The 23,950-nt window shown below is 52.4% G+C and overlaps 1 protein-coding gene and 1 long non-coding RNA gene across 2 annotated transcripts in view; one reads left to right on the top strand and one right to left on the bottom strand.

Moving 5' to 3' along the window:
- LOC139603485 (uncharacterized) overlaps positions 1-23,950 on the bottom strand; it is a 117,701-nt gene that overhangs the window by 12,122 nt on the left and 81,629 nt on the right. The window lies entirely within an intron of this gene.
- On the top strand, positions 19,225-20,157 carry LOC139603506 (olfactory receptor 14A16-like). The gene has a single exon (XM_071454469.1). The coding sequence runs from the start codon at positions 19,225-19,227 to the stop codon at positions 20,155-20,157; it is 933 nt and encodes a 310-aa protein (XP_071310570.1).

Raw genomic sequence — 23,950 nt, 5'->3', positions numbered from 1 at the left:
CCCTCTCCCTATTAGGCTCACAGGCCTTCACAACTCCCCCTTTTTGTTTAGTTAAATGTCTTCCCCTATGGATTTCTGCAAGCACCTAACAAAATAAGGGAACATTACTTACATAACAATAGCTATAAGTCATAATAGTACGAAAGTAATAACTCAAAGAGGAAATAGTACATACGATTAGGATACAACTGAAATAATTGAATGGGTAGGAACTAATTAAACAACATCTTTTTTGTGGAATGCAAGATCGATAGGAAGTTGTATTGTTCAGGCAGTACAGAGCTGTTTCCTTTTTCAGGTTATTGGTTGCATCTATACGCCACATCTTTTGTTCTTCTTTTCCACGCTGCTTGTGCTTGTCATCACAGCTTTTGGCAAGGATCGTTATTCTTGTAGAACAGGGACCCCCTCTCACAGTCCCTGCATGCCTTGCAGCGCTTCTTATCAGGCACGGATTCCTGCTTTGGGTTCATCCCTCTTTTGCATTGGACAAGGGGCCTCCAGGGTCTGCAATCTCCCTGCCATCTCCCAGTCACCTTCCCTAGCAGCTTGTTCCCACACCCCTGCCCAGTGCTCCTCAGGCTCGGTGTTAGAGTCTGGGAATCACTGTCTTCTGCTGAGGAGGAGGGCCTGCTGGTAGAGGAGCCGTGCTCCTGGGTAACCAGTGCGGCCCCGTGCCGTGGGCTGCTGGCAGCCAAAATGGCTGCCTTCCGGTCACCATCATGGCCACTTCCGGCTCCGGCCACAAGTGTCATGGCCCCAGGGGTGGAGCCCGGGGTGGAGAAGGTGGAGACCACAAGGGGAAAGGCAGGGCCTGCGTCGGGAAGGGTGGTACTGATGGAAAGGGGGATCCTGATGCAGGAGCAACCATTGACACGATGGGCGGAGAGGAACGCGTTGCAAGGGAGGAGCCTGATGATGGAGGAGCAAGAAAGGGCAGAGGAGAGGTGGGAAAGTGGCCATTTTGGGGTGTGAGGGTGGGAAAACTTGGATCAGGAGGGGACAAAATGGCGGAGCTGGCCATGTTGCTGGCACCATTTTGTGGGGTAATGGCCACTGGTGGAGATGAAGGAGGGTATGCAGGCACAGAAGGAAGGTTGAGGGGAAGGTCCAGAGGGTCACGGCCAGTGCTGTCCTGGTAAGGGGAGAGAGGAGATTGGGAGGAGTCAGGGAGACAGCAGCAGCAACCATGTGCTGGATAGTGACATCCACCTGCTGATTGCTCCTCAGGTGGGGAAGAGGGTTTGGGGGCATGGGGAGAGGATGAAGGGGAAGGGGTTTTGAACTGGGGACCCAAAACTCTTCCTGAATTTTCCCCTGATTTTTTTAACTGAATCATAAATAGCAAAAAAAGAAGATAAAGCTTTTTGACATAAATGGAACAAAACAAAAGAGGATAGAACTTCCCCACTTTAAAATTTCCCTCCATTTATAAAACAAATAACTTGATCCCAACCATACCCCAAATCTCAAGTGGTGAAACTGATTTCCTTGTAACATAAAATATTTGAAAAGAAAATGATAAAAAGTTTTCAAGTTCTCCTTTGAAAAATTATTCCCCAAGCAAGAAGGGGTAATGTAACTTGGAAATAAATCTCCTGTTACAGAATGATGAGTTTTGTGCCCATTCTGCCATCTTTTCACCCACAAGATTTAAAATGAGAAAACAAAAGAAAAGGGGGATACTGATTCCAACATACTCACCCAGCGGTGGGTCAACAAAGGATCTTGTGGGGGTCTGTCGAGGAGAGCGATCCTCCAGTCCGTGACTCTGGGAGGGTTGCAGGTCTCTCCCCTCAGCGTGCCCAGATAAAACTCAGAGGTTGTCTTAGGGTAGTGGCTGACGCAAAGGCAACTTAGATTCCAGCGATGTGGAGATGCTCCTCAGGGGTACCAGATGAAGGTCCCTGTTCGGGCACCACCTGTTGTGGTCTGCAGTGGTGGATGCAACCTTCCCTGAGAGCATCTTGCACCAACAGGCGGGAGCCATGAGAGCACCAGCACACACAGACATACACAGACAGACAGACAGACACACAGACACACAGACACACACGCAGACACACACACACACAGAGACAAACACAGACACATACAGACACAGCCACAGACACACACACACACACACACACAGACACACACACAGCCACAGACACACAGACACACACAAACACAGACACACACACACAGAGACACACACACACACACACAGACACACAGACACACAGACACACAGACACAGACACACAGACACACACAAACACAGAGACACACACACACACAGACACACACACACACAGACACACACACACACACACACACACACAGACATACAGACACACACACACACACACACACACACACACACACACACACACACAGACATACACAGACACACACACACACACACACGCACACACACACGGAGCAGCTCGGCAGTGAAGACACAGGAGGGTCCAGGCAAGGAGTTCCAACGTGCTTTATTTCAGGTGACACTGAAGAGGTCCAGGGACCAAAGCCAAAGCCAAAGCAGGGTCTAGGGTATAAATCAGGAAAAGAGGGGGCGGAGAAGAGCATCAAGGACCCAATAGTTTGAGGGCTCAGGGGTGGTACACAGGGAAAGGACCAATAGGGAATGCTGGGAATTCTAGAGTGGATAGCCAGAGACATAAACCAATGGGATTACAGAGAAGGGAGAACACTCTAGAGCATGAACATACAAGGGTAAAAGAGGTAGGAAAAGCCAACAGGCCAATAGGGAGGAGAGAATTGGGACAAATTCACATAGTGCTGTGAGGCACCATGGGGGAAGCTTCTTTGCCCACCCTGAGCTGTGAGGAATGCCCGGAGTCTAAGGTGCATCTCTCCAGGGCATTGCTGTTGGCCTCTCCCCAGTCAGCTCACAGGCCTACACAAACACACACTGGAGATGTCTGGGGCCGTTCATCATTTCTCTGCTCCTCAGCACCGAGGCAATGGACTCTGGCTACATCCCTGAGCTCCTGCCCATGGCAACCACCCCTGGCAATGGGGCTCCATGGAGCTGCTCTCAAGAAACCTCCAAGAGCTGGAGAGTGCCCCAAAACTGCCTCAGAAATGTGAGATACCTCAAAATCTCTTCATGAGCATGGAATATCCAAAAACTCATTCAGTAATGGGCTTCCCCTCCCTTCATCATCCCCAAACTTTGGCCGTCTCATTCCAGACTCCAACCCACCACCCCATTCCCAACCCCCCTCCCCATTCCCAACCCCAACCCATCCCACCCCTCCTGGACATCAAGACCCCTTTCCCAAGCTGTACTTCCCCCATTTCACACCTCCTAAACCCCATCCCACCCATCTTGCCCCACCCAATGCTCATCTCACCCCTCCTGATTTGCACCCCACTTCACCCAATCTCCTTCCAACCCCATTTCACACCAAGGGGCTGTGGAATCAAGTAATTTTGGGGTGGGATTGAATAGTTTTCAGTGGCATTGAGCGGTTTTGAGCTGACAGATCAATCCCTCTCATCTTTTGGAGTACCAAGAAATAAAGGGAACCAAATACCCACACCCCCCCTCCCCCCCATATCCTCCCAGATATCTCCCAGAATCCAAGTTTCCCTCAAAACACAAGTGAAATGCGAGGCTTTAGATGCCTTTGATGAATTGGGTCAATTTTTTACCCGTTTTCTGTGTTTTAAAGGGAGGAAGATAAATCAAAAGATAATGATAGGCAAAAAAAAGGAACACAAATAACTTCCCACTGTGTATCACAAGGAATGTGGGTCACCAGGGCTCTGACAAATGTGGATCCTCTGATGGGGATGGAGATGGAGCAGTGCATGAAGCTCTTCCTGCAGCCGGGGCTCGCGCAGGGCTTCCCTTACCGGTGACTCCGTTGGTGACGGGTAAAGAAGGAGCGATCTGAGAAGCTCTTCCCACACTGGGGACACTCATAGGGCCTCTCCCCGGTGTGGATGCGCCGGTGGGTGATGAGGGTGGAGTTGCGGTTAAAGCCCTTCCCACAGTCAGGGCAGCGGAAGGGCCTCTCATCCGTGTGAATCCGCTCATGCAGGAGGAGATTGGAGCTCGTGTGAAACCTCTTCTGACACTGGGTGCACTCGTAGGGCCTCTCCCCAGTGTGGATGCGCAGGTGGATGATGAGCTTGGAGTTCCGGTTGAAGCCTTTTCCACAGTTGGGGCAGCAGAAGGGCTTTACCTTGGTGTGTATCCGCTGGTGGTTGACGAGGGCGGAGCTGCAGCTGAAGCCCTTCCCACACTCCCCACACTCGTAGGGCCATTCCCCAGTGTGGATCATCTGGTGGCGGATCAGGGTGCTGCTCTGCCTGAAGCTCTTCCCACACTCCAAGCACTTGTGGGGCTTCTCCCCATCATGAAGCTGCCCATGGACCACCAGCTCTGATCTCTGGCTGAAGCTCTGTCCACCTTCCTGGCTCAGGGTGGGTCTTTCCTCCTCAGAGCACACTGGGCTGGGTTTGGAGCTCCTCCTCCTGTGGGATCTCTGGGGCTTTTCCTCCACGTTGGAATTCTGCAGCGTGGAGCCACTCAAAATGGCCTCTTCCACGATGTTCTGCTGTGGGGATTTGTCCTCCCTGGTCTCCATCCTCAGCTTCTTCCCTGGGGGAGGAAGGACAGGGAGAGGATGGGATTTGCCTCCATGCCAGAGGGAAGGGGAAGGAGATTCCCCCAGTGCATCCCCGGCAGGACGGGGTTGGCAGCAGGGTTGTCCTGCAGCCGGGGGCTGTGCTGGGCTGGGAGATGGAGCAGGAGAGAGGGGGAAAGGGGCACTGACTTCCTCCTCACCTGCCTGGGTATCCCAGGGCTCCTTCCTCTTCCTCACAGCCTCCTCCTCTATTGAGTCAAGGTTTGGGAATGGGAAATCCTGTTTAGGGGACCAAACAAAGCGTGCACACATTGTCTTTTTACAGGATTAAAGGGAAACCTGGGGGAGAGTCTAAGTCAGAATTACAATTTAATAAGAAAATGAAGATCAAGGCAATGATACAGAAACACTGCCTTAAACTGTCAGAGTCAGGATATAACCTGACACCCTGTTGCTCAGGCTGGTGGCTGCAGTCCCATTAAATGGTGGCTGCAGTCCTGTTGGAGTGATGAACGTGATTCTGTCCAAGCAGTGATCCTGTAGAAGGGTCTGGTCTTCCTCTGAAGGTCCAGGGGTGGTTCTGGAGCTCTTGTCCTCTGGGAATCCAGTAGGCAAGCTGCTCCTGGTGTTGAAAGCCTCAGCTTATATCCCGATAGGAATGCTTGGATCCTCCCCCTGGGCGGAGCATCCCACAATGGGATGATGGAATTTTATCAGCCCTGCAGTGACACTCAATGGCCCATTCACAGCAGATCTCTCCCCTGGAGGGCGTTATCAGGGCTGAGTCATGGAAGAGATCAAGAACACTGCCCCACCTGTTTATAGCAGTTGATGAAGATGGGGATTGAAAACATGCACTTGGTTCCATCTTACACTGCAGCCTGAAACAGTGGGGGAATCCCTGCTCAGGGGGTGAACACCACCCCCCTTACCCAAACTGGCTCAGGTGTAAAACCCCCACCCCGGGAAGGCCACACACACAGGGGACAATGTCACACTTGCCCTGCCCCAGGGCAAATGGCATCTAATATTTTCTTAACCAGATTGCAAAATTATTTTGGCACAGTGAATTCAGGGCACTGTTCTTTTACCCCAGTTGCCTTTGACAACAGCATGGTTCCTTCCTCTGAGGAGGTTGTGGGTCTCTCTGAAGGAACTCTTGGAAACTTGGAAGCAGCTCCGTCTGAGCGATCTATGGGAGAACTGATGAGGAAAATGGCTGTTGTGGGACTGGAGTGTAAAGAAAATACTTTGTTGTCCCTCCTTGAAAAGTTTGTTAAAATCACTGGAGGAAATGGAGCAAATGATAGCATCAAGATTGACAAGGTTCATTCACCACATGGTGAGGAACACAAGGCTGCTAAACGTCCCACAAGAAGCCCAGCTCAAGTAGCTAAATTCCCAAATAACTACTGGATTCCCAGGCTTGGGTTTTTTCCAAATGTGAGAATCATTATTCTCTTCATCCCTGTCACCTTTGTGACAGCTACACAGAGCTTCCACTTCCTTTTAATAATATCTGTATTGGGCCGAATTTGCACTTTTCTTTAATTGTAACCTGCCAGCAGCTGAGCTGGGGCTGTGCAGGAACCAAGGAAACTTGGAATTGCCCCAGAATTGCTTCTATTGTCAGCCGGTGCTGCGGCGGCCGTGGGGCAGAGGGGTGGGAAAGGGGGGTCCGGGGTGGCAGTGGAGGAAATGCCGGGCCCGGGGGCTGAGCACAGGGCTGAGCACGCAGAGATGGTTTTGTTCTTGCTGAGCTCGCACTGAGCCAAGGCCTGTCCTGCCCCTCATTCGGCCACGCTGGGGAGGGGCTGAGGGTGTGGGGGAGGTTGGGAGGGGACACAGCCAGGACAGCAGACCCCAGCTGACCCCAGGGATACCCCAGACCATAGGACATCATGATCAGTGCATGAAGTGTGGGGAACAAGGAGGAAGGGGGCACATTTGCAGTGAGGGTTTTGTCTCCCCAGGTAACACTTAGGCAGGATTGGGCCCTGTTTCGCCAGTGGGCAGGGCCCACACCAAAGACACAGACACCAACTTAACTTAAGGAACAGTGTAATTTAGATAATGCCAATTTGCAAAAAAATACAAAAATATTAGGTAGGCAAAGCAAATAATCATTAGTAAATAATTCCAAAAGACAAGATGTTGAAATGAGTATCACACAACTGTCCATTTCTGGCTGCAGGCTCTGGAGATTCTATCTCTGCCTTCAATCAGGGTTGCATTCCCTAAAGAATCCTGGTACCAAATCCTGCTTTCCAAGGCTGGAACAGTGTCTCAGGTTTAGCTGGGTGTGTATTCAATTACCCGCTGTTAAAGCTGGGGCAATTATCATCTGTTAATTGAGCAGTTTACTTTATCTCTTCCACATGAATCCTCCCTCCAGGGAGATATCTTCTGTTAATGGGCCATTGAGTGTCACTGATAAAAATTCCATCATCCCATTGTGAGAAGCTCTGCCCAGAGGGAGGAGCCAAGCATTCCTACTGAGATATAATCTGAGAATGTGAACAACAGAGTCAGCCTTCTCCCACAAGATTCCCAGAAGAGCAGCTTTCAGCTCCACTGGATCTCAGAGGAAGACCAGGCCGATCGACGCCACAACTGGACCTTCAGAGGAAAACTCCACCCTTCTACAGGATCACTGCTCCAACAGAACCACACCTGTCCCTGCAGGAGCACTGCAGCCACCATTTAACAGGAGTGCTACCAACACTCTGACCCACAGGGTGTCAGGTCGTATTCTTACTCTGTAAGTAGTTTTTAGTACTAGTGCATTTGTATTTTTAATTTTCCTTCTGAAGAACTGTTATTCCTATTCCCATAGAATTTGCTTGACAGCCCCTTGTTTTGAAAATTATAATTCCAAGGGAAGGCATTAACATTTTCCATTTCAAGGGAGTCTCCTGCCTTCCTTAGCAGACACCTGTCTTTTCAAACTGACACAATGCCCTAGGACACCCAGGCAGGTTAGGAGGAAGTCAGTGCCCCTTTCCCCCTCTCTCCTGCTCCATCTCCCAGCCCAGCACAGCCCCCGGCTGCAGGACAACCCTGCTGCCAACCCCGTCCTGCTGGGGATGCACTGGGGGGATCTCCTTCCCCTTCCCTGTGGCATGGAGGCAAATCCCATCCTCTCCTTGTCCTTCCTCCCCCAGGGAGGAAGCCGAGGATGGAGACCAGGGAGGACAAATCCCCACAGCAGAACCTCGTGGAAGAGGCCATTTTGAGTGGCTCCACGCTGCAGAATTCCAACGTGGAGGAAAAGCCCCAGAGATCCCACAGAAGGAGGGGCTCCAAACCCAGCCCAGGGGGCTCTGAGGAGGAAAGACCCACCCTGAGCCAGGAAGGTGGACAGAGCTTCAGCCAGAGCTCGGAGCTGGTGGCCCAGGAGCAGCTTCATGATGGGGAGAAGCCCCACAAGTGCTTGGAGTGTGGGAAGAGCTTCAGCAAGAGTAACCACCTGATCCGCCACCAGATGATCCACACTGGGGAATGGCCCTATGAGTGTGGGGAGTGTGGGAAGGGCTTCAGCTGCAGCTCCACCCTCATCATCCACCAACGCATCCACACTGGGGAGAGGCCCTATGAGTGTCCGAATTGTCAGAAGAGGTTTCCCACCAGCTTCCAGATCCTCCAACACCAGCGGATTCACTCAGAGGAGAGGCCCTTCCACTGCCCTGAGTGCAGGAAGGGCTTCAAGCAGAAATCCACCCTCGTCACCCACCAGCGCATCCACACTGGGGAGAGGCCCTAGGAGTATCCCCAGTGTGGGAAGAGCTTCACCCAGAGCTCTCATTTGATAAAACACCAACGGAGCCACCAGTAAGGGAAGCCCTGCAAATGCCTCGATTGCAGGAACAGCTTCATGCACCGCTCCAGCTTCAGCCCCCATGGGAGAACCCACGTTGGTCAGAGCCCTGGTGATCCATGTTCCCTGTGATCCATGCTGGGAAGACACCTGTCCCTTTTCCTGCCCCTGCCAATGACATGATGTGGGATGGAAGAACATGAGGGTCTGGCCATGGCCCTGTCATTACATTCACTCCCACCTCAGGTCATTGCCAGGGGCAGGAAAGGGACTCTCTCTCTCTCTCTCCCTGAGGAGAAGGGTGTCCTTTCCAGGCAGGATGAAATACGTGGCCAGGCAGGCAGTTGTTGATGTTGCAGTTTTCCCTGTAAATAGTTTTACTTATCCTTTCTGTTGACAATATTGTTTTTATTCCTGTTTGTTCCCTATCTGGTTGCTGTTCCAAATAAATTGTTCTTATCCCAGCCCGGGATCTTTGCCTTTTGTGCTTTCCATGGGAGGCGGGAGGGCAGCGAGGGCAGCGCGGTTTTAGCGGGAGCAGGAAATTGGGGAATCCCATTCCTGAAGCCCGGCCCGTGGAAACCGAGCACCCCAGCTGGTGCCAGCCCTGGTGGCCATGGCAGCAGCCTTGGGAGCGGGTCCCTGGCTGGGGCTGTGGGAACCTCTTCCCTCTGGTGCCCAGGGACAGGAGTGGAGGGAGCGGCTGCAGCTGAGTCGGGGCAGGCTCAGGTTGGATGTCAGGAAAAGGTTTTTGCCCAGAGGCTGCTGGGGCCCTGGCCAGGCTCCCCAGGGAAGGGTCCCAGCTCCAGGGCTCTCTGAGCTGCAGCAGTGTTTGGCCAGCGCTGCCAGGCCCAGGCTGGCATAGTTGGGGTGTCCTGTGCAGGGCCAGCAGTTGGACTGGAGGATCCTGATGGGTCCCTCCCAGCTCAGCCAATTCTGTGGCTCTGGGATCCCATCAGCCTGGGGATGGGGCTGCCAATGGTTGCCATGGCAACGGGCTCTGGCTGCAGGCCTGAGCTGGTGTCCATGGCAACCACCCCTGGCATGGGGTCTCCATGGAGCTGCCAAGGGACTGCGCATAGCAACGGGGGGGGGGGGGGGGGGGGGGGTGTCTGGTAATGGTTGCCATGGAAACTGACCATAGCAACAGGGGGGGTCTGGTGATGGTTGTCATGGAAACTGGCCATAGCAACAGGGGGGGTCTGGTGATGGTTGCCATGGAAACTGAGCATAGCAACAGGGTCCTGGTGATGGTTGCCATGGAAACACAGTGTAACAACAGGGTCCTGGTGATGGTTGCCTGCTAAGGATCAGATTTGTCACAGGCCCTCAGAGGGGTTCCATGGGGACTTTCCAAGAGTCTCCAGGCTCTTCCAGAGCTGGAATGTCACATGCAGAGACAGGGGCTCCATGGAGACCTCCCAGGGCTTTCTGGGATGGTAAAGAGCCCTGTGGTCAGAGGCAGTCACAGCCATTCCACGGTGACATCCCAGGGCACCTTGGGCTGCAAAGGCACCCATCTGTCCCAGGCACTCACGGGGGCTCCACGGTGACATCCCAGGAGTCCCCAGGCTGCCAAAGGGCCGGGTTGGCCCAGACACTCACAGGGGTTCCTGTCATGGGCACAGTGGGAGCTTCAGGCAAAGTTTATTAGAGAAGCTCCTGTTGCGTCTCAAGGGGCAGAAAGGATCCCCAATAGCCCCCATAGATCCCCAAATGTCACCTTTGAGTCAGAGATGACACAGACTCAGATCAGAAGGTTAAGGGTTAAAAGCCACCTGTGTTTTCAATCCTTTTCTTTACTACAGGTGGACCTCATTGGTCATTTAATCAACACATTTCACATGAGTAGCCAATTAAGACAACACCCTTCAGTAAACAACTTCATGGAAAAAAGCCAACTTATTACAAACATTGTTGGGGCACCAGTTATTGATATTTGTTTTACATTGGGCCTTTCTGGGGCTTCCTGGATTGTGGAAACCCTCCTGTAGCAGTTCTGTGCCAGGTAAAAGGAGATGCACAGGACTTTTTCAGTCTTCAGCTTCTTGTTTATGGTTATCTTATATAAAGTTTTGCATTGCTGTCTACACCAGGCCCAGCATGCTAGAAAAGCACCACAAAATGGCCCCAAAATGTAGGGTTTCAAGGTATTTTAAAGTTATCTCATCCAATCAGCTCTTAAAACATATGTTTTTTCTACTTATCTACCACTAACTCATCCCTTGACTGTCCACATAACCTCTGCACTGTGCTTTCCTTGACCAATCACCCTGTGCCACCAACACTGCAGAAAATGGAGTAGATGAAGAAGACAGGGACTACACTCAAATGCCACATGTTGCTTCCTATCTACACCACACTAAAAAACCCAAAACCTAGATTTCTCACCCAAGTGACATACTATACTACTCTCTATTATCTATTTCACACCTTGGCAAATTCTAATCTGTCTCCAAGTCCTGGAAGTCCTCTCCATGGGCGAAGGTGAAAGGCAGTGTTTCTCTGGCGGTCAGGACCCCTCAGAGCAGACAGAGAAATATTCCCTGTGCCCTGGATTCCCACACATTTAACCTAAAATCCTTTAACCCTTAACATGTTAAGTTACCCAAAAATGTTCCAGGTAAGTAGGAGTAGAATAAGGAAAAGAAATAGAGAACAGAAAGACAGAATATCCTTAGAAAGATGCACACAGAGGTACTAACAGCTCAGGTTCCAGCATCACCAACAGAGGAGCCCCAGCAGAAGGCAGGATCCAGACCCTGGGCTGGCCTCGTGCTCCAGCTTTTAACCCCCTAGGCCTTCATGGCCCCGCCCCTGGGGTGGGACTGCCAGTTGCTCGTCCAATCAGAGCCAGGGTAGCCCCAGCTGCTGGTGTGTGATTGATTGATTGACAGCTGGGCCAATCAGACCTGGGTTAACATCACCCCCTGCTGTGTGATTGGCAGCTCTGCCAGCCCAGGGCTGGGGGCGGGGCTCTGTCCCACCACAAACCAAGGCCTGACCCGGCCCTGGCCCCACACGGGCATTCCGAGCATCCCAAGGTGTCTCGGGACATGGATCTCATCCAGCCTCTGACAGCCACCACGGTGACACTACGGAACCTCATGGAGCCATGGGTCAGTTGTGACAATGGAGATCCAAGGAAACGATGGTGAGACTGTGCAATCCAGGAATCATGGAATCAAGGAGACAATTGTACAAATCATGGGCCCTATAGAAGCAAGGATCAACGATCAAACTGTGGTTTGATTGTGATTGATTTAAAATAGAAACAAGGAGCCATTGTTTCACAGCGGGGCTGCGTGGGGCCAATGGACCCTTGTGACTCTGTTGGGGCTCATGAAACCAAGAAGCCATTGCGACATTGCCAGACCTCCTGGAATCAAGGAGACCATTGTGACAGTGTTAGGACCCAAGAAGCCAATGGAACATGGAACAGGTCTGCCTGGTTTGGCCTCCTGGGGGCTGTCTGACAGGGTCCCACTGAATTTGGCATGTCAAGGGCCACTTCCCATCTGACCGTGAAGCACTGGGGCTCTGTGTTTTTATTCCTGTGGGAAAGAACTGTCTTGTCTAGGCACCCATGGCCAAAATTGGGATTCTGCATCTAAAATTCCCTATATCCAAGGGTTACTCCCAGACAAAATCTGCCCGTACAGTCAAGTCTGGCCAGCCTTGGCCTCTGGTGACTGCCTCTCATCTGCCCCTGCACCACTGGGGCTCACTTGTTTCCTTCCTATGGAGACCATTGTGACACTGCGGGGCATTGTGGAACCAATGGGCCATGGTGACACTGCAGGCCCTTGTGGAACCTGTTACACTGCAGGAACTTGTGGAACCAAGGGGAACATTGTGACCCTGCAGGGCCTCATGGAAGGAAGGGGCCATTGTGGCACTGTGGGAACTTGTGGAACCATGGGAATCATTGTTGCACTACTGGGCCCCAATGGAACCAAGGGGCCATTGGACACAGCCAGGCTTCATGGAACCAATAGACCATTGGGACACTGTGGGGCCTTGTGGAACCATGGAGACCATTAGGATCCTTAAGGACTTGTGTAATCAAGGGGCCATTATGACACCTGAGGGCATCATGGAAGCCAGAGAACCATTGTGGCACTGCAAGGCCTCATGGAAGCAAGGAGCCATTGTGACACTGCAGGGCCCTGTGGAAGCAAGGGAACATGAAATAGGTGTGGCTGCCTTGGCCTCCCAGGGGTCACCTGACAGGTCTGGCTGACCTTGGAATGTGGAAGGCCACTCCTATCTGCTCCTGAAACACTGGGTATCTGGGCTCTTCTTTTTATGGAAAAGAACTGCCCCTTTTTTCCAGGCATTAATGGCCAAAATTTGGGTTCCACCTCCAAATTTTTGTGTATCCAAGGATTGGTCCCAGACAAGAGTTGCCAGGACAGACAAGTCTGGCTGGTCTTTGACTCCTAAGGGGCAGCACTCACCTGTTTTCCAAACACTGGAAAGGGCTCTCTGCTTTTCTTTGTATGAAAAAAAACCCCATCCCTCTTCTCCAGGCACAAATGGTTTAAATTAGGACTCTGCATTCATAAGTTCAAATATCCAAGGGTTGCTCCAAGCAAACCAGCCAGGACAGACAGGTCAGGCTTGCCTTGGCCTCTGCTGGTTGCTGTTCATCAGCTCCTGAAACATGGGGGCTCCGTGGTTTCCTTCCTATGGAGACCAGTGTGGCATTTGAGAGCCTTGTGAAATGAAGGGGCCATTGTGACACTGCAGAGCACCATGGATCCAAGGGACCATTGTGACACTGTGGAGCCTCATGGAACCAAGGACATCATTGTGGCTCTGTTGGGCTGCATGGTCCCAAGGGGCCAGAGCAAAGCAGCGGTGTGGGAGTTAACCCAGCTGTAACTCAGAGTCAGCCAGATTTTACCCCGAAGAACTGGGCATGAGTTTCAAGCCCTGGGAATCATTTGTTTATCTTAGGGTGAGCTTGAGAGTTCCCCCATAAGCCTTTAGTGTTGTTTTGCTGAGTTGTCCAAGTTCTCCTCCCCTATTGGTTACTTGTTTCCCCTATAGGGTTATTGTTCTAGAGTGTTCTATCCTCAAGTGTGTATATTGTTGCTTTGCCTTTATCTCAGGTCTTTGAATCCCACCCCTTGTACTGGGCTCAGCTTCTCCATGTTTATTGTTTTTCACCCTGTTACTAAAGTTCTTTTTGGGCAACTCCATTGATCCTGCTTGTAGGAGCGTCGGGGGGTAGGACGGTTGGGATGGACGGAGACGAGAGATCTCTGAAGCCAGGTCTTGGAACTTGTGGTTTATTGCAAAGGGTGTGGGTGCAGGGGCCTTGTTTGGAGCTGCCAGCCACAGCTCACAGCAGGCCCGAAAGAGGAGCTCGAAAGAGGCGCCCAAAATGGATGCCCAAAAGAGGAGGGGAGTTCCCGTTACAATAGAATAAATCTTCTTCTGTGCTGCATATTCTAATTTTCACTAACCAATCTAGTACAAGATACAAATCTTATAGCATTTACATACAGCCTATAAGAATCATTACATTACCATGCCGTGTTACATTTTAAATCCTAAAAACTCCTCTTTGGACCCCTTCTTCCAAGCTAGTAGGGTCTGCTCTGACTCTTGGACCTGTCTGCATGCTGAGGGTATTGTTTCATCAAAAGAACATTACCTTCAGCCGGCCATACCATTGTTTTCCAGTTGTTCAGTAACTAAGGCTTGGTATCTCAAAGCTTGCTTTCATTTCAATCTCCCTTATAGTTTCCATATTCTCAAAATCTTTTGCCAGGCAATCATATTTATAAGGCTTTCCAGTTTCATCTTCCCCAGCATCTGCTTCTTTTCATTTTCACCACTCTTGCCCTAAAGCTGGGGAACCAGAAAGGTTTGTCACAGCCACCCTCATTGTGACATTTGGCGCCCAAACAGGGGCCCTGACATTCAGTTACATCAGCTGGGGTTAGCTGATGGATAGGCCAGGGCTCCACGGGATTTTGGATTGTGCTGGGCCGGCAGATTCATCATTGCTTCAACGGACCTCGGCCAGGATCCACAGGGACAACGATGGTTTCACCTGCATAGGATTGCAGGTGGGTTTGGGGAAATGCAAGATATTTAATGTCCATTTTACCACTGTGTTTTATGGGATATGCATCCACATCCCATAACTCATTTGGGGTGTTCCGGTGGCTCTCCCGCATAAGGCAGAGAAAGAGAAAAATTTCAGGCAGATATGTAAAGTAGAAAGGAGCAGATATATGGATGCTTTAAGTAATTCTCACTGATCACGACAAAATATTTTCAAAGAAGAAAATAAAATCAATTATGAGGTGGATCATTAAAAATTTTCCAGAGGCCTTTCCTGATGAAATCCATACCACTGGATTTTGGGACTCATGAGAGTTAAACTGTACAACTTTCAATCAAAAGGGACCCCATTGCACCCTGCATGCTCCTCATCTTCCACACCATCCTTGAGACCCTTGACCAGCAAGCAGTGTCTCGAAAACTCAATCCATTGGTCACTCCTAACCTGGGACCTCCCCTCAAACCTGCCTTTCTCAGACCTTCCACAATGGTCCAAGATGGCAATGGCCACGCTATCTTGGAGCATCATGCCCTGGGGACTCAAGATGGAAGGAGCCTGAATGTGGCTTCGGAGCCCAACCATCCTCCCTCCATCTTGGCTCCTCCACTTCCTGCTACCACAGCCTTCTCTTCTGCCCTGAACGAACCTCCAGACTCCACCCCCACGACTGCGGGTCACGCCCCCACTGTCAATCATTCCACCTCCTCCCTGGGCCATGCCTCCAGAAAGCCACCCTGGAAGTCCGCCATCCTAAATCAAGGAACTTCCTCCCCAACACCTGAAAAAGTGGCAGCGCCCTTTGCCTCAATCTCCGGCAAAAATATAACCCCATTGTCAAAGATACTAAACCCAATTGTCACACTATTTCTAATCCAAATGTTTCTGGTCCAAGTTATTCTTCCTTCCCAGAAGACAGTTTGGATTCCCCAGAGCCACCTCACCCCTCAGCCCCAGAAGATCCCTAGGAAAGGATCTGGAAGGAAGCAGTTAAGGAAGGAGACTGGCAAATTGTCTCGAAACTCCTCATTGCCCCCACATGTTATGAAAGAAGGGGGCAAAATCCCAGGTGTCAGCTCCTGGTTTACAGGGAAATCAAGGATCTGTGTAGGGCAGCTAAAAACCACAGGAAGGTCTTACCTTGTTTTAATGGCCTAATGAGGGCCATGTTTACAGCACATGCTTTAACCCCCTATAATTTAAAATATATTATGACCATGTTGTTGTCACCTACAGAATACACCCTGTGGGAAGGGGGATGGAAGTGTTTACTAAATCAATTAATAGCAGACTAGGCTAATAATGAGGCAAGGGCAGAATTGACAATCAACCATCGAGCTGGAGAAGGACAGCACAGCCTAGCAGATGATCAAGCAGCAGGTATCCCCAGAGAAGGATTGGATGATATCAAAGAGATGGCTTTGAAAGCTTTAATCCAGGTATTGGATGGTAGCACCCCCAGTTTGGACTACCTTGGGTGGCTGCAGCTAAAGCTTTAGGACAATCAGACCATCCTGGGTGCCTGTTGAGTAAGCAAACCAATGCCACCTCCCTCACATTGAGTGGCTGCTCTCAGACACAGAGACCATCAGACACGCCACCTTGCAGAACAGCAATAGAGTTTTTACTCTGGGCACAGGGGCATGGCTGTGTAGACTCTGAGGGCATGTGCTGCCGAACCTCTCCAGCCACAGCGAGTCAATCCACAAGAGCATTCAGGTACTGAAGGAAGGGTTCAAGAGGCTTCAAGTGGAAAACAAAGACTGGTTCAATAAACTCTTCCAATATATGGGACTAAAGGGTTGGATGATGTCTAGCTAAAACAGGACTATTATTTCTCTTAGTTGTTGTTATTGTGTTGTTAATGGTCCCACATTTGTTTGAATGTTTTTAGGTCTTACAAAATTCTTTCAGTTCCATCTTTGTTGTAAAACAGAAAGGGGGAAGATACCCAACACAGGATCCTCATGGACTCCTTGGAGGAGAGAATTGGAGGCCAGGATGGCACAAAAACCTCTCAGAGATTCACTGTGGGAAGGAAAATCCTTAAAAGTACTTAAAAGTACCTAAAAGTATTCTTAAATCCATAAAGTACCTTAAAAACCTTGAGTATCTCAAGGTATTAATGAGCCCCACTGAGTGTCAGTACAAAGCTCTCCAGGGACTCATTAAAGCAGATAATTGGGGCCATGATTGCACAAACCTCTCACAGAATTTGTATCAAAAGGGAAAAACCAAGTACCTTAAAATAACTGGAGTACCCTGAACTATTAATGAGCCCCAGTGAGTGTTGTTACTGACAAAACCTCTCCAGGGACTAATTACAGCAGATAATTGGAGGCCATGATTGCACAAACTTCTCAGAGACTGCAAGGCAAAAGCCAAAGCCAAAGTCCTTTGAAAAACCTGCAGTCCCTGCAGGGAGCATGAAGGAGCCCCCAGGGCCATTGCTGAGCAAGGCTCCCCAGGGACTCCTTGCAGCAGATCCTTGAGGCCACTGGGATGTGGCCTAGGGGGGGATGCTGAGGGCAGCACAAGGGGCTGACAGTGCCCAGCCTGGCTGGGGCTGTGCCAGGAGGCCCCAGGGCCTCAGCACAAGGTGTCTCCTCCCAGCCCTTGCTGGCACAGACCCTGCTGAGCCCCAGGGCACCAAGACTTGGCTTCTCTTTGTCCCCACCTGTCATCACTGCCTGCAGTTCTCTGCTCTGCCTGGGGCCTGGGGACACTTGCTCAGTCGTGTCCCTCTCTGGGACCCATTAAAAGTCCAAGAAACTTTGGAGTTGGATGCTGCCTTGGAGTTCTGCAGAGGTTTCTTCAGCTGCCTCTCAGGGACTGATGTTCAGGGCCTGAGCACAAAGCCCCAGAGGCTGATTAAAGTCCTTGTGCTGTGTCTGTGCTGCTGAGCTGGGCTGGGCTCCTGGCACAGAGGCAGCTCCTGGTCACCAAGAAGAGCTTCAAAAGCACATTTCTCTTGATGAGCAGCTCTTGTGCCAGCCCAGCAGGGCCGGGGCACTGCCTGCAGCCAGCGCGGGCACAGCACAGAGGCACAGAGAGCTTCAATCAGTCAGGGCTGGGAAGGGGCTGAGAAGTGCCTGGGGCACAATCACTGCCAGCCCTTGGCACAGGAACCTCTGGCTGCAGGACAATGCAGCTGCAGCTCCTGGAGCCATCTCCTCAAGCTGCAACATCCCAATGCCTGCAGAGCCTGTGAGTACAACTCTGAGTATTTCTGGTGCAGGGGAGGTGAAATGCTCATGAAGCTCTGACATGCTGAGGGGTTCTGGTCAGTCATAGACTATTTCCAAGACAAGGATTTTAAAAGAAAAAAGGATATTCCTAAGACTTTGTCTTCAGTTTCCTACTATTGGAGCATGGCAGGTAGGGGGGGATAAATATTAAAGGTTGATTAGGAATTATTAATTATGAATGCTGACAAGAGCTTGACACATCCAAACTGTTACTTTTAGTTCTCAGTAGCCTCACAGGAGATCCTTAAGGTGCTCTCAGCCCCTCTGCCCATGGACTGCAGCAGCATCACCTTTGCTGGAGCCATCAGGCTGTCCTTTCTCCAAGCTGCAAACAGAACCTGCCCCCAGCCAGTGCCCTGCAAACAGGCAGGGTTCTGTCAGGCCAAGGAGAGTGCACAGAGATTTGGGGTCTGTGGGTGCTGGCAGGGAGAGATCAGGCACAGGGAAACACCTGCAGGAGGAAAATCTGCAGGAAGCAGAGAGAAGATCAGGCAATGAGAGAAAACAAAGCCCAGCAATGCTGTGGCAGGGAGAGTTTAGAGATGCCCACAGGAGCCCCTGCAGTGCAGCCCCTCCCTCTGAACAAGCCCCCTCCCTCCTGTGCCCCAGCCAAGCCTCTGCCCTCAGGCCCGGGGCTCCAAGGCGTGCAGCCCCTCCTGTGCAGGCAGAGCTGCAGCAGAGCCGTGGGGCAGCTCTGCAGCCCCAGGCCAAGTTCCCTCTGCAGAGCACAGGGCTGGGAGCAGCTGCCCGGCCCTGGGGGCTCTGGCAGGGGCACAGCTGGCTCAGGGTGACGCTGTCCCCAGGGCCCGGCTCTGGGCAATGCTGTCAGTGCAGCCAGGGAAGGAGCTGCCTCTCCCACAGTCCAATGCCAGCAGAAGGACACTTGAAGTCTCCCTGAGATTACAGTCCAAGCTGGGAGCTTCAATCCAGGGTGCAAACCTGTCCTAGAGCATCTCTGAGTTATGAGATTGATGGGGAAAGGCAGAGGTGTTGTGACACTGAAAATGCTGCTGGGTTGGTGAAATGAGCAATGTGAGTCCTTGGCTAGTAATGTGGAGCTGGGCTGGGGTGGATCCATCTGCTCTCAGCAGTGCCTGGTGACATTTTAGGGGAAGCATGGGAAGGTGATCACTCTCCACCTGAGCAAGGTAAAACCCAGAGAAACTCTGAACAGGTCAGAATGAACCAGACCATATCCCCTCACTCTCCACTCATCACTTTGCCTCACAGAACGCACTCTGTTTTCCCTGGGGGCAGCAGAAATTCTGAGGCTTTCTGATATCCTAGAACACCAGGAAAGACATGGGGGAGATTTTTAAAAAAGGCCCAGAACTCCTAAGAACAATAGTGTCTGTGTATTTTCCGGGGGAGGGTGTATGAGAAAGTGCTTTGATTTTGGTTACAGGTATCTCCTCTAACTCTTCACTGTCTGTTTCTCCATGAACAGATCCCCATGTGCAGTCCCAGCAAATGTCCAACAGCAGCTCCTTAAGGCACTTCCTCCTGCTGGCATTGGCAGACACACGGCAGCTGCAGCTCCTGCACTTCTGCCTCTTGCTGGGCATCTCCCTGGCTGCCCTCCTGGGCAACGGCCTCATCATCAGCGCCATAGCCTGTGGCCACCACCTGCACACGCCCATGTTCTTCTTCCTGCTCAACCTGGCCCTCACTGACCTGGGCTCCATCTGCACCACTGTCCCCAAAGCCATGCACAATTCCCTCTGGGACACCAGGGACATCTCCTACTCAGGATGTGCTGCTCAGCTCTTTTTCTTTGTGATCTTCATCTCAGCACAGCTTTCCCTCCTGACCATCATGTGCTATGACCGCTACGTGTCCATCTGCAAACCCCTGCACTACGGGACCCTCCTGGGCAGCAGAGCTTGTGCCCACATGGCAGCAGCTGCCTGGGCCAGTGCCTTTCTCAATGCTCTCGTGCACACGGCCAATACATTTTCACTGCCTCTGTGCCATGGCAATGCCCTGGGCCAGTTCTTCTGTGAAGTCCCACAGATCATCAAGCTCTCCTGCTCACACTCAAACCTCAGGGAACTGGGACTCATTGTAGTTAGCCTTTGTTTATCATTTGGCTGTTTTGTGTTCATTGTTTTCTCCTATGTGCAGATCTTCAGGGTCGTGCTGAGGATCCCCTCTGAGCAGGGACGGCACAAAGCCTTTTCCACCTGCCTCCCTCACCTGGCCGTGGTGTCCTTGTTTATCAGCACTGGCACATTTGCTCACCTGAAGCCCCCCTCCATGTCCTCCCCATCCCTGGATCTGTCAGTGTCAGTTCTGTACTCAGTGGTGACTCCAGCCCTGAACCCCGTCATCTACAGCCTGAGGAACCAGGAGCTCAAGACTGCAGTGTGGAGACTGATGACCGGATGGTTTCAGAAATATTAAACTGTTGGAAATTTCTGCAAATTAATTATAATAAAAGTCATATATGATGGTTTGTGTTGGTTTGGATTTGGGAGGTTTATTCCCTTGTTTTAATTTTTCATATTATCTACAAACAAATATCATTGCTTGTGCCATTTCTCATTTTGTTTCTCTCCACCCTCCCTGTGCCCACAGACTGTGTCAATGAGGGGCTGCGCTCTCAGTGGCTTTAAAGGAACTAAAGGATCTCCCAGCAGAGTTTTCTGCAGAGATGCCCTTTTGTTGCCTTCTCTGGAGCTGCAGCAGCAATGTCTGTGTGCAGAGCTGGGGGCAGATCAGTGCTGGCCCAGCAGCTGTGCCCAGCAGCAGCAGCAGCAGCACTTGGTGTTGCCAGTGCTGCTGCCGTGGCCCTGCCCCGCTGCCCTGGTGGCCCTGGTGTTGCTGCAGGGCCTGAGTGCTCTCGGGGCCGGGCACAGCCCTGGGGGTGGCAGTGCCGGGGCTGCAGCAGGGACAGGCCATGGGCACTGCTGGGGCAGCGCTGACGCCTCAGGCCAGGCCCTGGGGGCTCCAGACTCCTTGCCCAGGCTCTCTCAAGAACACGGCCAGGCCAATGCTCAGCACAGAAACCCCCATCAGCAGCCCCAGGCTGGCCGTGGGCAGGCTGGGGGCAAACAGCATGGCTGGGGCTCTGCAAGGGCCCTGGGCCAGACGGGAAGGAGCAGCAGAGCAGGGGCTGATCCATGCCCAGTGCGCTGCACAGCCCAGGGCAGCGTCCCAGAGCGTCCTCATGCAGCTGCCAACAACATCCCCCCTCTGCAGCCCTGGCCTCTCCCCCAGCTCACACAGGTGCCCCATCCTTGCAGGCACAGACACGGCAGCACTGCCTCAGCAGCCCCTGTTTGCATTGCACACAGCAGGGGCAGCACCTCCATGCTGTTGCTGTGGGGACATGAAGCTGAGGGAGCACAAATGCCATCAGCCCCTGGGGCCAGCAAGGCCTGGGGGACAGCAGGGAAACCACTCAGCTTTGTCCTGGCCTCTGCACTCAGCCAGAAAGTTTGTTCCCATCAGCTGGGAGTTTCCTGTGCCACTGCAGACGCTGTTGCTCAGAGCCAGGGCTGCCTGGCAGCCACCCCCAAACTGCCCAGAGCATTTCCTTTGCTTCACCTTTGTTTTCTTTACTCTTCCCTGGTACAAATTTCTTCCTCTTGCCCATCCCGGTTCCCTCCTCTGCAAACAGCCCATCTACCCCCTGGTCCTTCTAGCCACACCATTCCAGATCCAAACCAGGAGTCATTGGCCTTCTTGCCCACCTGGGCACACTGCTGCCTCATGTCCAGCCTGCTGTCCATCAGTCCCTGCAGGTCCCTTTCTGCCTCCAGCCACTCTGTCCCCAGCCTGTAGTGCTGCAGGGGTTGTTGTGGCCAAAGTGCAGGACCCAGCACTGGGACTTGTTAAACCTCACCTTGTTGGATTTGGGCCCTGGATCCAGCCTGTCCAGGGCCCTGTGTAGAGCCCTCCTACCCTCCAGCAGATCCACACTCCCAGACAACTTGGTGTCACCACAGTTCCATGAGGCTCCAGAGTTTCCCAATGCCCTCCATGATTCCATGAGGCCTCCCAGTGTCACAATGTCCCTTTGGTTCCATGATGTCACAAAGTCCCTTGGATCCTTGGGCCCTGCAGTGTCACAATGGATCCTTTGTTCCATGAGGTCTGGCAGTGCAGCAATGCTCTCCTTGGTTCCACAGTGGCACAATGGCCCCTTGGTTCCACAAGGCCCTGCAGGGTCACAGTGGCCTCTGTGGTTCCAGGAGGACCCAGACTGTCACCATGGACTCCTTGCTTCCATTCAGCCCCACAGTGTCACTGTGGCCCCTTGGCTCTGTGCTGCCATGTCGTACACAGTGTCACCATGGCCCTCTTAGTGCCACCAGGCCCTGCAGTGTCACACTGGCCCCTTGCTTCTCCAGGGCCCTGCAGTATCACATTCATCAGAGAATCAGCGAGGCCGGAAAAATCATTGGAGAGTATCAAGTCCAACCTGGGACCCAACACCACCTTGTCACCCAGACCATGGCACTCAGTGCCACATCCAGTCTTTCCTTAAAAGCTTCCAGGGACAGGGACTCACCCACCTCCCTGGGCAGCCCATTCCAAAGCCCAGGGTTCCAAAGTGTGATTCCAAAGAGAAGAACTGTAAATATTTCCTAATATCTGTCCTAAATGACCGTTGGTGCACGTTTTAGTTGTGTCCTCTTGTCCTGTCACTGTTCCCTGGGAGAAGACCCTGACCCCCACCTGGCTGTGCCCTCCTGTCAGGGAGTTGTAGAGAGCGATGAGGTCACCCCTGAGCCTCCTCTTCTCCAGGATAAACAACCCCAGCTCCCTCAGCCACTCCTCACAGGACTTGTGTTCCAGACCCCTCCCCTGCCTTGTTGCCCTTCTCTGGACACGCTCCATCCCCTCCATGTCCTTCCTAAATTGGGGGGCCCAGAACTGGACACAGCACTCGAGGTGCTGCCCAACCAGTGCTGAGCACAGGGGAAGAATCCCTGTACTGCTCCTGCTGGCCACACCATTCCAGATCCATCGGAGTGCCAGGGGCTGGATGAGGGAAATGGTGGGGAGGGGGTAGGGAAAAAGTCTGGTTGATAGTCAGCCATGAAGGGTCTTGACATTCTTATCTATTCAGGCTACATTAGAAGTTGCAGGGGGTCAATATCAACTGGACATTGCTGATACCAAATTATAAACAGGAAAAGAAAACTGGACAAAACAGTTCAGTCTGCTTTTTTCCAATATAGGAGATTCATTTTGAAAACACTTCTGAAATTTTTCTGATTAACCACAGAAGAATTGAAAACTTGAATTATTTCCAAGGGATTTTCTTCTCTGAGTATTTTGAAAAAATATTTATGAGCCTTTTTCAGTGAGTTCCTGAAATGAAGAGCTCAAGAAAGAAGAGGCCTCTAGAGTAGGAAAATTCATTAGCAACCTCCAAGTGGCTGAGGATCCATCCCCATCAGAGCAGCAGTGAACAGAAATGGGCACAGCTTTGTGGCTGCCCCAGCTTTGGCATGGGCCCTGGGCCCGGAGCAGGAGCAGCTCTTGAGGGCCCCAAGGCCGAGGCTCTGGTGCTGCCCTGGGCAGATGGGATGGCAGCAGGGGCTGAAGAGCTCTCAGCACCTCAGCCAGAGGGGAGCAGGGCAGCCAGGGAGCCTCCTTTGGCCTTGGCCCAGCACCTTCCCCCATGGCTGGGGCTGAGTCCTGTGGCAGCTGCAGCTGCTGCTGTGCCCTTGGCAGGGGCTGAGGCCGTGGGGCCAGTGCCCAGAGCAGCCTGGCCTGAGCAGAGCTGTGGGGCCAGAGCCGGCTGGGCTGGGCTGGGCTCAGAGAGGCCCTTGGTGCTGCCCAGAGCTCAGGGCAGCTGGCAGAGCTTGCAGGGAGCTGGGCTGGGCTCCGAGAGCCTGGCCCAGAAACCATCAGTGTCCATCTCAGCCTGGCTGAGCGTGCAGGGGCAGGACTCAGGCCAGGCCTTGTGGGGCAGGGCCAGCGCCTGTGCAAGGCATTGCAAACAGGCAAGTGGCCCAGAGAGGAGGCTGCTCTGTGCCCTTGGTGGCAGGGACAGAGCAGGGAGGGGGCCCAGGACATTTGTCAGTGCCAGCCTCTGTGCCCATGTGTTGGCAGGCCTGGCTGCTGAGCCCAGCTTTGGCCTGGGCTGAGTTTGGCTGTGGCCCAGCTCCTTCCTCCTGCAGGGCTCAGGGCCTGTTCCCGGCCATGGCCAGCCCTGGCTGCCTCTCTGCTGGCCCAGAGG

This window comes from Agelaius tricolor, unplaced genomic scaffold, assembly GCF_023055355.1.
Source record: "Agelaius tricolor isolate 1412-34295 unplaced genomic scaffold, bAgeTri1.0.p SCAF_39, whole genome shotgun sequence".
Taxonomy (NCBI): Eukaryota; Metazoa; Chordata; class Aves; order Passeriformes; family Icteridae; genus Agelaius; species Agelaius tricolor.
Note: the sequence above shows the minus strand (reverse complement) of the source record. Positions and strands in the feature narration are given on the sequence as shown.

Coding starts and splice junctions, on each gene's coding strand:
- LOC139603506 (XM_071454469.1), top strand. CDS start 19,225: ATGTCCAACAGCAGCTCCTTAAGGCACTTCCTCCTGCTGGCATTGGCA.